General features: G+C 41.9%; 1 protein-coding gene across 4 annotated transcripts in view; it reads right to left on the bottom strand.

The window, feature by feature from the left end:
- The window catches only part of PPP2R5E (protein phosphatase 2 regulatory subunit B'epsilon), a 169,476-nt gene extending 153,842 nt beyond the window's left edge, over nt 1–15,634 (bottom strand). Inside the window, exons 1-2 of one of the 4 annotated variants that reach the window (XM_003924420.4) lie at nt 15,445–15,634; nt 12,827–12,990 (exon numbers count right to left, since the gene is read on the bottom strand). In XM_003924420.4, coding sequence (XP_003924469.1) covers nt 12,827–12,983 — 157 coding nt within the window. In that variant the 5' untranslated portion in view covers nt 12,984–12,990; nt 15,445–15,634. The remainder of the gene's footprint in view (nt 1–12,826; nt 12,991–15,444) is intronic. The other 3 variants (XM_074393150.1, XM_010335143.3, XM_010335142.3) reach the window with 3 other exon arrangements.
- Between the last annotated feature and the right edge of the window lie 536 nt (nt 15,635–16,170).

The following is a 16,170-nucleotide window of genomic DNA, read 5'->3' as shown; positions in this document are numbered from 1 at the left end:
ACTGCCTGGAATTTCAAGAGGGTCAAGGGCCCTCGAAAACTCACCCATTGACCACAAGACAAGAGCCACCAACAAAGAACCGTCTGTGATACTCCCTAAGCTGGTAAAATCCTCAATTCAGATTTTGTTTCCTTAAGGTGCAATAAACTTAAAAGCCTATGCAAAGACCTCAAGAAGATACACTCGGGAAGTTTCTCACTCAACTCTTTATGTCTTTTTTTTTTTGAGACAGAGTTTTGCTCTGGTACCCAGGATGGAGTGCAGTGGTGCAATCTCAGCTCACTGCAACCTCCATCTTACGGGCTTAAGCAATTCTCTTGCCTCAGCCTCCTGAGTAGCTGAGATTACAGGTACCTGCCACCAAGCCTGGCTAATTTTTGTATTTTTAATAGAGACAGGGTTATACCATGTTGGCCAGGTTGGAATCGAACTCCTGACTTCAAGTGATCTGCCCGCCTCCCAAAATGCTGGGATTACAGGATTGAGCCACCCCACCTGGCCTTCTTCATGCCCTTCGCTGTTTCAAAATAAAATGCTGCAAAACTAGCATGGCTCAAAACCCAAAGAGAAAGTTCTCTCTTTGAATATAAATATCAAAATAAAGCTGTGTTCCAGACCAGTGTGTGTGCTGGGGAACGGGCAAGAAAAATGGAGATTAAATATTAGAACGCTGTATACTATTTTTCAATATCATCCTTTTTAAAAATTTCCATGTTTGTAAATGTTTTAATATTGTGTAATAGTGCAACTGTAAGGGGAGCGGTGAAGTTATATTCTCTGATAGAAGCAATTACAAAAACATTTGATGATCCTATCCTGGTAAACAACTTTCTTTCTTTTTTTTTAAGACAAGGTCTTACTCTGTCACCCAAGCTGCAGTGCAGTAGCGTGATCCTGGCTCACTGCTGTAGCCTTGACCTCCCAGGCTCAGGTGATTCTCCCACCTTAGCCTCCAGAGTAGCTGTGACTAAAGGAGCACACCACCACACCTGGCTAATTTTGCTATTTTTTCTTCTAGAGATGTTTGCTATGTTTCCCAGCCTGGCCTTCAACTCCTGCGTTCAAGTGATCCTCCCACCTCAGTCTTCCAAAGTGCTAGGATTACAGGTGTGAGCCACCAAACCTGGCCTAACAACTTTCAAATTAACTTTATCTAATAATAATTTCACCTGGGAATGCTTCATACATGGAATTTCCCTTGAAAATAATTACATTAGCCATTTTAACTTCTGATTCCTGAAATAAGATGTCTGTCTCAAACTGACATTAACTAAATAGTAATGCTGAGATTATTTCATCAGAACTAGTTTCTCCTGTTTGCTTTAAAAGTATAATTCTCACAGCTGCTTATGCTCCATATTTTTCTTCCCTAAATGGAAAGAATCCATGTAATGTGTTAAAGGAATAAAATCAAAAAAGACATTAATAAACATTCCCCATTGTGCACTTTTTCCTATAATTATAGTAGTTAATATTCTTCAAGTCATACAGTGTGTCTAGCATTGGGCTAAATGTTTTTCCTGCTTTCTGGAATTTAATCTGACTCTATGATTTGGCTTCTATTACTCTCCCTGTTTTAGAGATTAAAAAATATCAAGGCTTTGCTGGGCAGTGGCTCACGCCTGTAATCCCAGCACTTTGAGAGGCTGAGGCAGGCGGATCACAATGCGGACGGATCACAAGGTCAGGAGATGCAGACCATTCTGGCTAACAGGGTGAAACCCCGCCTCTTTAAAAATACCAAAAATCAGTCAGGTATGGTGGCACATGCCTGTAGTCCCAGCTACTCAGGATCCTGAGGCAGGAATATTGCTTGAATCCAGAAGGCAGAGGTTGCAGTAAGCCGAGATAGTGCCACTGCACTCCAGCCTGGGCAACGGAGCAAGACTCCATCTCAAAAAACAAAAAAGAAAGAAAAAAAGAAAAGAAAAGAAAACCAAGGCTTAGAAGTCAAACAGCTTGTAATGGTGGACCCAGAATTCAAACTCAGGTATGTATAACTCCGAGGCCTACATTCTTACTGAGGAAGACTATGCTTAATTCTACTGTAACATAAAAATAAGATTCCATCCAAGTTTTAAAAAAAAAAATCTTCAGGCCAGGCGCAGTGGCTCACACCTATAATCCCAGCAATTTGGAAGGCTGAGGCAGGTGGATCACTTGAGTTCAAGAACTCAAGACCAGCCTGATCAACGTGAAGAAACCCTGTCTCTACTAAAAATGCAAAAAAAAAAGTTACCGGGCGTGGTGGCACATGCCTGTAATCCCAGCTACTCCGGAAACTGGGGCAGGAGAATTGCTTGAACCCTGGAGGCGGAGGTTGCAGTGAGCCTAGATCGTGTCATTGTACTCCAGCCTGTGCAACAAGAGCAAAACTCTATCTCAAAAAGAAAAAAATCTTCAAATACAAAAAGTAGAAAACCGTTTTTAAGTATTAAAAGAGGATGTCATCACTTGCAAACGAAAGAACTACTTTAGCCTATTTTTTAGCCTATTTGAAATATCTGGAAACTTTACTAATCTTTTTTTTTTTTTGAGATGGAGTTTCACTCTTGTTACCCACACTGGAGTGCAATGGCGCGATCTCGGCTCACTGCAACCTCCGCCTCCTGGGTTCAGGCAATTCTCCTGCCTCAGCCTCCTGAGTAGCTGGGATTAGAGGCACGCACCACCATGCCCGGCTAATTTTTTTTGTATTTTTAGTCGAGATGGGGTTTCACCATGTTGACCAGGATGGTCTCAATCTCTTGAGTTCATGATCTGCCCGCCTCGGCCTCCCAAAGTGCTGGGATTACAGGCTTGAGCCACCACGCCCGGCCTACTAATCTTTTCTAAGTACTACAAAATCTAATTACTATTATGAGCCAATATTATTATAAAATGTAAGTTTTACAAATGAGAGAACATTTGCCCATAAAACCCTGCTCTGAAAGTCCATTATAATATTCAGATATGCTATTCTCTCTTAAAACTATATATTCTGGTAATCTGATTAGCCTGTACTCAGTCCCCAAATACACAGAACAGAGGGATTTCACTGGACTTAACATCTTAATTTCTCTAAAATGAAAGTGATGAATTCCCAAAGTAAAAGGAATCACCCTAAGTTTGCCATCTATAAAACCCACTCCATCCTCTCTATAAGATACCACTTATGTTTTTAACCCAAAACATGCAGAATTACGAGAGCACAAAGTGAACACTCAGCAATTTGATTCTTTCAAAATAAAAAGTTTTCATTAAACAAGTTTATGATTTTGTGTAAATTATAAGTTAAAATAAAATTGGTATTAAAATTTTATTTTATTAAAATAAAATTAGCCTGGGTTTTAAAAAAAAGTATTTAAATATCTATGAAGGAAAAATAAATGCCTTTATTACTTATTAGTCAACTACATCAACCTAAATGTGAACTAAAAATGTTCATTCATTTACTAAGAAGTATTTATTGAATGCCAGTTATATACAAGGCACTGTTTTAAGCCCTAGAGATAAGAACAACAAGATTTCTAAGCAGAACATTGTATTTTAATGGGGGAGAGCCGATATATCAGACAAGTAAACAAAGATAAAATAATTACAGATTACAAGAAAGAACAGAGTGATAGAAATTTCATATACTCTTTTTATTTTCAAGAGACAAGAGTCTTGCTGTCACCTAGAGCAAGCAATCCTCCTTCCTGTCTTGGCCTCCCAAGTAGCTGGGACACAAGTGCATGCTACCATTTCCAATTAATTTTTTAATTTTCTTGTAGGAACAGGGGTCTCACCATGTTGCACAGGTTGCTCATGAACCCCTGGCCTCAGGAGATCCTCCTGCCTCCTCCCAGAGTGCTGGGATTACCGGCAGGAACCACCGCACAGAGCCAAAGACTATTTTTTATTTATTTATTTATTTATTTATTTTATTTATTTATTTAGAGACAGAGTTTCACTCTCGTCACCCAGGATGGAATGCAGTTGCGCGATCTTGGCTCACTGCAACCTCCACCTCCCAGGTTCAAGCGATTCTCCTGCCTCAGCCTCCCAAGTAGCTGGGATTACAGGCTCATGCCACCACACCCAGCAAATTTTTATGTTTTTAATAGAGACAGGGTTTCACCACATTGGCCAGGCTGGTCTCAAACTCCTGGGCTCAGGCGATCCACCCACCTCGGCCTCTCAAAGTACTGGGATTACAGGCATGAGCCACTGTGGTCAGCCTAAAGACTAGTTTTTAAAGTCATCATGGAAGGTCCCCAAAGAGGTCCCACTGGAGCTAAAATTTGAATGGCAAGGAGTTAGGGAAGAAAATTCTAGGTAGAAAAGACCACCTCATCTCATGAGAACATTCATTTGGCACTTTAATACTTTATATGGCCTGTCTTGATTACATCTTGGACAGACACACATTATGATGAATTCTGTTGATGGCTTACAGTGTTTCATGGTAAGATTGGATGCATATGTGCATGCAGAGCAGCTAACACGATACTCAGAAAATAGTAATAACACAATTCCCAATGAGTTAGTCTAAGCCAAAGACTGTTAACTAGAGAGAGAGAGCACAAATGGAAGGGCTGAATCTTTGAGAATCTGATGAAAGCAATGAATTCTCTCCTCCAAAAAAGAATGCACAGGGCCAGGCGCGGTGGCTCATGCCTGTAATCCTAGCACTTTGGGAGGTTGAGGTGGGTGGATCACCTGAGGTCAGGAGTTCAAGACCAGCCTGGCCATCATGGTGAAACCCCATCTTGAAAAAAAAAAAAAAGAAGGCAATACACAGAAACATTACATATAATTTTAGAAAGTTCTAGAAACCCTAAAGCCCATCCAGATGCACATTGTCCCAACCAGAAATCCATGAACCCTAGGTTAAAGAATTTTTTTTTTCAGATGGAGTTTCACTCTTGTTGCCCAGGCTGAAGTGCAATGGTGTGATCTTGGCTCACTGCAACCTCCACCTCCTGGATTCAAGCAATTCTCCTGCCTCAGCCTCCCAAGTAGCTGGGACTACAAGTGCATACCACCATGCCCAGCTAATTTTTTATTTTAAGACAGAGTCTCGCACTGTCACTCAGGCTGGAATGCAGTGGTGCAATCTCGGCTCACTGCAACCTCCACCTCCCAGGTTCAAGCAATTCCCTGCCTCAGCCTCCCAAGTAACTGGGATTATAGGCATCTGCCACCACACCCAGCTAATTTTTGTATTTTTAGTGGAGACGGGGTTTCACCATCTTGGCCAGGCTGGTCTCGAACTTCTGACCTCAGGTGATCTACCTGTCTCAGCCTCCCAAACTGCTGGGATTATAGGCATGAGCCACTACACCAGGCCAGAACTAAGTAATTAGTTCTTAATGGGATGAACATGAATGCAAGCTTCTAACCCACTTTTAAGTGATGAATATATAAGGTAAATGGACTCTCAATTTCTTTTTTTTTTTTGAGACAGAGTCAATCTGTCACTCAGGCTGAGGTGGAGTGCTCTAACCTCCACCTCCCAGTTCAAGCAATTTTCCTGTCTCACCCTCCCAAGCAGCTGGGATTTCAGGCGCACATCACTACACCTGGCTAATTTTTTTTTTATTTTTAGTAGGCATGGGGTTTCACCATGTTGGCCTGGCTGGTCTCAAACTCCTGACCTCAAGTGATCCACCCACCTCAGCCCCCCAAGTGCTGGGATTACAGGTGTGAGCTACTGCACCTGGCCAATTGCTTTTGGTCCACATAAAACTCTGTACAATAATTTTATCTATGCTACAGAAACAAACTATTAGGATATATTAAGTATATATATATTCCCACCTAAAAGTGAATAAAGTATCTCTTCATTACAACTGGGTACAATCTTTTACACATGAAAATAACATAGTTTGGCACTTGGTTTTGTGTAAGATCTTAAAACTGCTTCCCCAAAAGAAAAGTATTACTACACTCTTTCAAAGGGTCCAAAACTGAACTTTAACATCTATTAACATACAGATGTTCTTCCAGTTCAAAAGTAAAGCTTGTGGTCATTTTATTTTTATTTTTTGAGACAGAGTTTCACTCAAATCTAAACTTAGAGAATCACTTAAAATCAGTTCAAGGAAATGAGGCATAGGAGGCTGAGGTAAGGAGAACATAAATCACCCAGCCAGGTGCAACTACCACTTATTATTATTAACATGAATTTGTGTGTGTTTGTGTTTGCCTAAGTGTTTAGTTTGACTGTCACATTCAACAACTCACCTAGGTAGCAGTCAAGGCTCACTTCATATCCTGCTGTGTAGGTATAGGGAAAGTATGCAAGTCTTTACCTTCTTTTTTCTTTTGCAACATAGCGTATGGTGCCACAATATGAGCTCACTGCAACTTCTACCTCCCAGGTTCAAGTGATTATCCTGCCTCAGCCTCTCAAGTAGCTGGGAATACAGGTGCACACCACCACACCTGGCTAATTTTTGGATTTTTAGTACAGAAAGTTTTGCCATGTTGGCCAGGCTGGTCTCAAACTCCTGACCTCAAATGATCCACCCACCTCAGCCTCCCTCAAGTTTTTACTTTCTTATCAAGCAGGTAAGGCACTAAACCTCTAATAGGTTTTCCCTATCAGTGAATGAGTAAGAATCTTTCAGACTCAAAGCAAAAACTGTTGTTCTTCTGAGACAAAGGTCTTACTCTGTCACCCACAATGGACGTGGTGGAATGATCACAGTTCACTACACCCTCAACCTCCTGGGCTCAGGCAATCCTCCTGCCTCAGCCTCCCGAGTAACTGGGACCAGAAGCGCACATCACCACACCTGGCTAAATTTTTTAATTATCTGTAGAGATGGGGGTCTCACTATGTTGTGTGGGCTGGTCTCGAACTCTTGGGCTTACTTAGGTGAGATTCCCAACTCAGTCTCCCAAAGTGCTGGGATTATAGGCGTGAGCCACCACACCTGGCCTCAAAAATGTTAAGACTCTCCAAAAACACTTTCACAGAAGCATATAAAGATGGAGAAAATTTAAATGTCTATATTTGCAAAGTTCATCCTATAATTTCCTAACACAAAGATACAGAAAAAACAGGTATATTTATATAGAATTACAGGTGCTGTTGCTTTCTACAGAAAATAACAGCGACATGGATTTCAAAACTCCACCTATTAGCCATAGGACAAAATAGGCTGGGCACAGTGGCTCATGCCTGTAATCCCAACACTTTGGAAGGCCAAAGCAGGTGGATCACCTGAGGTCAGAAGTTTCAGACCAGCCTGGTCAACACATCTCTACTAAAAATACGAAAAATTAGATAGGTATGGTGGCAGGCACCTGTAATCCCAGCTACTCAGAAGACTGAGGCAGGAGAATTACTTGAACCCAGAGGCGGAGGCTGTAGTGAGCTAAGATCGCACCACTGCCCTCCAACCTGGGCAACAAAAGTGAAACTCCATCTCAAAAAGAAAAAAAAAGAAAGAAAGAAATAGGGCAAAACAGAAAAAACAGAAACTTTCCCATCACATTATATTGCAGTTCTGCAAGTGAACAGACTTCAAAATGCTAAGAATTAATGCAGTATTATTTATAAATCTGTCAGTCAAAGATTATGATGCATACAATAAACATTCTGATAATGCATATGCACAAAACAAGTGCTTATTAACGAATATCCACACTTTCAAAAATGACATATTAAAAAGATAGTTATATAATCACTGTTTATATAATTATCATATTCGAACTCCCCTGAAATTAAAGACTTTAAGAACACCTCTTTTACTTCATTATTTAAAACAACTCACACAATTGAACCACATTTTATATTGTACCCCAAATAAAATAAACCCAATTTAGTCAAAGCAATACTATAGAAAACTAATCAATAACTATCTTTTAGCATGTATATCATGTTTATCCTGGTTTCCCCTAAGGCAATGACCAAAAATATATATATACATTTTATATATATATATATCTCCTAGAAAAGAAATTTATCGGCAGGACATGGTGGCTCATGCTTGTCATTCCAGCACTTTGGAAGGCCAAGGCAGGTGGATCACCTGAGGTCAAGAGTTAGAGACTAGCCTGACCAACATAGAGAAACCCCATCTCCACTAAAAAAATACAAAATTAGCCAGGTGTGGTGGTGCACACCTGTAATCCCAGCTTTTCTGGAGGCTGAGGCAGGAGTATCACTTGAACCTAGGAGGCGGAGGTTGTGGTAAGCCAAGATAGCACCATTACACTCTAGCCTGGGTAACAAAAGTGAAACTCCATCTCAAAAAAAAAAAAAAAAAAAAAAAAAAAAGAAATTCCTCCTATATTTTCTTTATATTCCATAAATTACTTCCTAAAAAATCAAGAGCAAATATCCATTACTGAAGTCTATTTCTGATCTACTTCCTTATGTTATTGTATAGACAGATATGGAAATCTCCAGAATATTTACCCAGAATGTGCTTACTACATAACCATCACTATTAGTTAATCTGGAATTAGGTTTGTCAGCATATAATCCTGTTACTCTACAATCCTCTCATGTTAGCAAAATATACAAGTCCATAAAATCATATTCTTGGAGAGCAGAGTTCTTAGAAAACTTGCAATACTAGCAGACTTCACTTTTAAAAGTGAGCAAAGCATACAAAAATGGCCAATAAGCACATGAAAAGATGCTCCACATCATTAATCATTAGGGAAATGCAAATCAAAATCACAATGAAATACCACTTCATGCTCATTACAATGACTATAATCAAAAAACTAAAAAGCAGAAAATGAATGTTGGTGAGGATATAGAAAATTGGAACCCGTATGCATTGCTACTGGGAATAAAAAAATGGGACAGTTGCTGTGGCAATATGTATGGCAATTCCTGAAAAAATTCAACATATGATCCAGTGATTTAAGAAAAGCCAGAATTTAAATAGGTATCTATACATCATGGTCATGGCAGCATTATTCACAATAGCCTAAAGGTGGAAGCAACCCAACTGTCCATCAATGAATTCATAAATATGTGGAATGTATATACAGTGATATTATGCAGCCTTCAAAACAGAATGAAATTCTGACACATGCTACAACAGAGATGAACACTGAAAACACTACACTAAGTGAAATAAGCCAGTCACAAAAGGACAGATATTGCATGGCATCACTTATCGAAGGTACCTATAATAGTCAAATTCATAGAGACAAAAAACAGAATGGTGGTTACCAGGGCCTGCGGGAGGGAAACAGTGAGTTAAGTGTTTAACAAGTACAGAGCTTCAGTTGGGGAAGATGAGAAGGTTCTGGAGATGGACAGTAGTGAAGGCTGCACAACAATGTCAAGGTACTTAATGCCACTGAAGTGCACATTTACATGTGGTTAAAATGATAAATGTTAAGTGTATATATATATGTTTTTGTTTTTTTTCTTTTTTGAGACAGAGTTTCGCTCTTGTTACCCAGGCTGGAGTGCAATGGCGCGATCTCGGCTCACCACAACCTCCGCCTCCTGGGTTCAGGCAATTCTCCTGCCTCAACCTCCTGAGTAGCTGGGATTACAGGCACGCGCCACCATGCCCAGCTAATGTTTTGTATTTTTAGTAGAGACGGGGTTTCACCTTGTTAACCAGGATGGTCTCGATCTCTTGACCTCGTGATCCACCCGCCTCCGCCTCCCAAAGTGCTGGGATTACAGGCTTGAGCCACCATGCCCGGCATGTATATTTTTTAAAATAAGAAAAAAGACATTAAAGCATGTGTCCAAATTCTTTTTTTTTTTTTTTTTTTTTTTTTTTTGAGACAGAGTCTTGCTCTGTCACCAGGCTAGAGTGCAGTGGCGCAATCTCGGCTCACCGGAACCTCTGCCTCCTGGTTCAAGCAACTCTCCTGCCTCAGTCTCCCAAATAGCTGGAATTACAGGCATCCTCCAACACACCCAGCTAATTTTTGAATTTTTCGTAGAGATGGGGTTTCATCATGTTGGCCAGGATGGTCTCAATCTCCTGACCTTGTGATCTGCCCACCTCAGCCTCCCAAAGTACTGGGATTACAGGCATGAACCACCGTGCCCGGCCGGTGTCCAAATTCTTAAAGCATATGTCCAAATTCTTCTCATGCATGCTTACTTCACCACCCACAAAACCAACACCCTATGAGTGGTCAGTTAAGTCTAAATTAGTGTAACAATAAAGTTTTTTAATTCCTTCTAATTCTAAAAAAATGTTTAACTGGCTTCCTTAGAATGAAGTCCTTCATCAGACACAGGCACTAACAGCTATTACATATCTACTTCAGATTAAATAAATTACTAAAAATGCCCAGGCACAGTGGCTTATGCCTGTAATCCCAGCACGGTGGGAGGCCAAGGCGAGTAGATCACATGGTCAGGAGTTCAAGACTTGCCTGGCCAACATGTGAATCTCTGTCTCTACTAAAAACACATACAAAAAAAAGTCAGCTGGGCGTGGTAGCACATGCCTGTAATCCCAGATACTCAGGAAGCTGAGGCAGAAAACTGCTTGAACCTGGGAGGCAGACATTGCAGTGAGCCAAGACTGTACCACTGTACTCCAGCCTGGGCGACAGAGTGAGACTCCATCTCAAAAGAATAAATAAATAAATAAATTACTAAAAATCAATGTCTCCCAACTTTGTATTTCAAACACAGTTTAATCTAGAGTGTTTCCTTCATCTTCTTTCCAAAGACTCATAATTACTATTTTTATTTTCACCAGCAAAATCTCTAATCAAAATTTTCTCCCCAAAGCTCATAGGAGCTCACCTTTACTGACTAGTAGATACATCATCTTTACCGTAATCAGTTTCCACTAATTTTGTATAAACATTAGAATCTTATTTATGAATCTCTCGCCCTTTAAAGTGTTCATACGGAAAAAAAATAGAAGCTTGAAATCTCCTAAGCTAAATTTTGAGGCTCTTTTCCAGTTACATTCCAGTTTCTCTTATCATACCTTCTGATTTCACAAAATGTTACAGAAATAAGTCTGCAATAATGAACTAGCAAATCAGGTTGCCTGGTTTCCTCCAAGCCACTAAAGCTCACTGTTGTTCATATCCCCTTTCTCCCACTCTTCAGTATTCAGCACAGAAACATCCACCTTCAAAGGTAAACTCTGATGGTTTTCACATTATAAAAGTTATGCTCTGATATTTTTCAAACAACACCTATTGCATATCTACTTCAGATTAATTACTAAAAATGCCCAGGAAAGGTAGCTTACGCCTGTCATGTTCATAAACATGAAGCAAACATGAAAATTAAAAGGGGAGGCCGGGCGCAGTGGCTCAAGCCTGTAATCCCAGCACTTTGGGAGGCCGAGGCGGGTGGATCACAAGGTCGAGAGATCGAGACCAACCTGGTCAACATGGTGAAACCCCGTCTCTACTAAAAATACAAAAAATTAGCTGGGCATGGTGGCGCGTGCCTATAATCCCAGCTACTCAGGAGGCTGAGGCAGGAGAATTGCCTGAACCCAGGAGGCGGAGGTTGCGGTGAGCCGAGATCGCGCCATTGCACTCCAGCCTGGGTAACAAGAGCGAAACTCCGTCTCAAAAAAAAAAAAAAAAAAAAAAAAGGAAAAGAAAATTAAAAGCGGAAAAAAAGTAACCACATACCCAAACAAAAGTTGAAACACCTAATTTAGAAAAAACTCTTCATATTAAAAATCCATTAGGCCAGGCATGGTGGCTCATGCCTACAATCCTGGCACTGGGAGGCCAAGTCAATTCGAGACCAGCCTGTGCAATATGGTCAAACCCCATCTCTACAAAAAGACAGAAAAATTAGCCAGGCATGGTGGCACTCCTGTAGTCCCAGCTACTCGGGAAGCTGATCCCAGCTACTCGGGAAAGGGAGGATCACTTGAGCCTAGGATGTTGAGGCCACAGTGAGCCTTGACCTGAACTTTCACTCTGTCCCCACTGAACTCTAGCTGGAATGACAGCATGAGACTGTGTCAAAAGAAAAACAAACAAAACAAAAAACTTGTTAACAAATTTTCAGGCCAGGTGCAGTGGCTCACACCTGTAATCCCAGCACTTTGTGAGGTCAAGGTGGGATCACTTGAGGTCAGGAGTTCAAGACTAGCCTGGCCAACATGGTGAAACTCCGTCTCTACTAAAAATAAAAAAAATTAGCTGGGCATGGTGGTGGGTACCTGTAGCTCCAGCTACTTGGGAGGCCAAGGCAGGACAATCACTTGAACCTAGGAGGTAGAGGCTGCATGAACCAACATCATGTCACTGCACTCTAGCCTGCACAACAAATGGAGACTCTGTCTCAAACAATAAAAATAAACAAATTAACAAATTCCAAAGCAAAGATCATACTAAACAAGTATGATCATCATATACTTTTTCTACTCATACTATGTGAAAACAAGAATGTATGTAACCAATTACAAATTGACAATTTTTTTCTTGATTTTTAAAAAGAATTCTTCCAAATACCATTTTCTATACGTAAATTAATGAATGGTACCATCTCTACCAGGGTCTAATTCCTAAAACAGCATAATCTGTAGTTGTCATTGCATATAATGTATCCACCTAAATGTCAATAGAAGAAAAAATCAAAAACACAAACCCAGACATCTTAAAAGTTGCTCTAGTACTTAGTTTACCTACTCATCAATGTGAGCTATTCTCCTGACAACAAGTTTCTTTTTACTTGCCCAAAGAGGGACTAAATTGAGCCCTTTAAAAAGAAGAGTGAGTATATCTGGTCACACATTAGTAACTTCAGTGTGTGTGAAGTATCCACCATCCTTCAATCTGCAACACATATAAAACTCTACAAAAAGGAAATTATATGTAGATGTAGAAAGATCTATTGAAAAAGAATGCATCACCTGGTCATGAGCCTTACCTTTTAGCAGCGGCAGAGGTGTTAACTCAATAGGCTTGCCTTGAGACCTAAACTGTGAGGAACTTTGCGACCTCTTCTGTCTGGCTTTTCTGACGGACTTCCGAGAAAATCCGTCTACTTTATCCACTGATGGAGGAGTAGTTGGTGCTGAGGACATATCCCTACTGAAGAGAAAGAAGTATTATAAACCCATACATTCTCAAGGTAGAAGCATACATGTGAGTTACACAAATTCTAAAGTTCCCACACACAATATACATGAAAATGGGAATAAGTGCTAAAGAAAATAAAATCAATTAAGAAAAGTCTTATGTTGGCCAGGTGCAGTGGCTCATGCTTGTAATCCCAGCACTTTGGGAGGCTGAGGTGGGTGGATCACTTGAGGTCCGGAGTTCAAGACCAATCTGGCCAACACGGTGAAACATCATCTCTACAAAAATACAAAAATAACCCAGGCATGATGGCAGATGCCTGTAATCACAGCTCCTCAGGAGGCTGAGGCAGAAGAATTGCTTGAACCCAGGAGGCGGAGGTTGCAGTGACCTGAGATCCTACCATTGCACTCCAGCCTGGGCAACAAAGCAAGACTCCGTCTCAAAAAAAGAAAAGAAAAGAAAATTGGTGAAAATAATGTATGTATGATGGAAACAATATCAGAACTCTAATGTATCGTGCCACTCCATATTAAGCATTAAAGATATTCATCTAGGCTTTAAAAACTCCATGCTGCCTGCCTGTTTTCTAACTACAAAGCTCTTCACATCTTCAAGTAATTTTTGGAGCTATTCTGCAGCTGGAAAACTTCCATCAATACATTTTCCCAAGATATTTAATATTATGAATGGGTTCTGGAGTTGAAAGCTTTAGTGTACTTCAAGAATCTATACCAACGTATCACAGCAAGGTGAAATTTACTACTACTGAAACTATCTAGGCATAACTTTTAATGGGATGTGCTGTGTTAGCTATGATAAACTGCACCACACTGCAAATGAGGACAGGCTAGATTACTTTAAACAAAACACATAAAAGGCATAATTAAAATATTTCAAAGAAGTCTTCTTTTTGAAGGAAGCCACCTTAAGTTATTAAAACTTAATAAAACTATGAGGAAATCAAGCACAAAAGTTGAACTGAAAACATAAATTCACAGCCTACTGAAACAACCAGGTTGAGTTCCCTCGAGGGTTAGACCTTGAAGCTCATCATCAAATACAAATTTTCATTCCATTAAACTTACGGAACTGAACAGTACTTTTGCATTTTTTAACCCTCTCCAGTTACTAAAATGAAAGCTATTTCCTAAAAGTAACAAGCGTTAAAACAGTTAATTTCATTCACCAATTTAAACAGATGCCATCATTTCCATGGGACTGAGGCTCCATTCAAGATTAATGGCAGACTCGGATAGAAATAATGCATATGGGGGAAATGCTGAAATGCAATTACTCACCTGTCATTCCAATACATTAGACAAGTGGTTTTTAACTTCTAAATAAAGGAGTAAGGGAATTTCTTCCTGAACACGTAAGAATAAAAAGTTACTGGATTACGTGGATTTTCACAATTTCAAATAACAAAAACATTTAAACACACACACATATGATGTTGACGTTTGGAATTTTGAAGTCTTCTTTGGTTTTCTTAAATTAAAAAAAAAGATTTTTTTTAAAAAATCTACCTAATTTAGCTGTAACATAATGTGATGAATTCAAAACAGAATTGCAAACTATGAATGACTACAGAAGATGTTAAGATCACTTTAAAATATCAAAATGACTGCATCAGCCAAAAGCCCCACATCGTATTTGTACGTTGTAAATTTAGGGGCCGATTTTCCAATCTGGTGTGTGAATTATTTAGACTTCATTCTAACTCTAACACTACAAAATTTCAGTAAATCCTCTTCCTCCATCACTTTTTGTCTCTTCTTTATTCCTCATCTCTCATCTCTACGACGATCTATAGGTAGCTTTTTAAAAAATCATTTATCCCTTATGCCCAAGGCGCAGAATAAACGTCAAGGATCCCAACCCTGAAGCATTGCAAAACTGAACGTAAGGTAACAGCGGGTCCATGCAAAGCCCGGGGAAACAGGTTTCGCCCTGGGCCAGGGCGCCCGAAGCTTTATCATCCTCTAATCAGCCGGCACGGGGCATTTCCCTGGCTCAGGATAATCCAAAGGGGGAAGGGGCAGTATGTAAAGAAAGACAGGAAAGGGGTTTGTCTGTGGGGATGCTTACATACTCCCTTTGCTCCTAACCCACACCCCAAGCCTTGGAAAAGATAAGCTGCTAGAGAATCCTCCTCACACCAAACCCCCCTTTATTCCCCGCCCCCACCAGTGGATAAAGGGGAGCAAGAAAATGCCTCCAAACCCAGAAGGTGGAGAAAAAGGGGGGAGGGTGCAGAGTGAATGAGAGGTATCATCAGAAGCATCTGCAGGTAAATCAGACAAGTGGGACGAGCGCTCCCGCTCCTGCACCCGCACCCCACCCCACCGCACCCCTCGCCTGCCCGGCCAGGCCTTCCCAAGGCCGTTGCCCCATGGGTTCCCCAGGAAGATCGGGAGGAAGCAGGGAAGCGGGCGAGCCGCGGTGCTGGAGGGACGAAGTTACCTTGAAGCTTCTGAGGAAGAATCCGAAGATGATCTGTGGCTTGGAGGGGCCGGAGACGGGCAAGGGGGCCGCAGCGGGGGCGGGTGGCGGGACTGGGACGTGCAGGGGGAGGTCCGGGGAGCTGCGGGGAGCCCGGGGCGACGGCTGTCCGGTACGGCGTCCCTCCGGTTCCGCGGCGGCGGAGCCTCTAGGCCTCACGGCCGGACCCGAACCTCAGCGCTCCGGCGGCGGCGGCGGCCTCACGATCCTCCCCCGCGGGCCCGTCCCATCAAATCGGCACCGACCCCGTTGCGGCTCCGCCGGTGGCTCCTCGCTCACATTCCTGGCGGGCGGCGCCTCAGCTCGTTGCCCGGGACCCGGCGGCGGCGGTGGCGGCGGCGGCGGCGGCGGCTGCGGCGGCGGCGGCGGCGGCGGCGACGTGGGGAGGGGGGGAAGGGAGGGAGGAAGACTGGATCTGCAGCGGCAGCAAGAGAAGGGAGCCAGAGAAGGAGGAGGAGCTGCAGGAGCTGGAGCCGCCGCTGCCAGAGCCACAGTTCGCTACCCGCGGTGGGTCCCAGTCAATGCCCCTTTCTCTCTCCTATTGTCAATATCACCGGGCGGCTGAGTCCATGGCACACGCGCAACCAAACCTTCTGGGCAGCCGTGCCCGCCTCCGGCGCCCGCCCACTGGAGACTTCAAACGGGAAGCGAGGCCTCATTGGCCCTCGTCCGCCTTCACTCCCCCGC

This window comes from Saimiri boliviensis, chromosome 2 (genome assembly GCF_048565385.1).
Source record: "Saimiri boliviensis isolate mSaiBol1 chromosome 2, mSaiBol1.pri, whole genome shotgun sequence".
Lineage (NCBI taxonomy): Eukaryota > Metazoa > Chordata > Mammalia > Primates > Cebidae > Saimiri > Saimiri boliviensis.
This window is presented reverse-complemented; position numbering and strand designations above follow the sequence as displayed.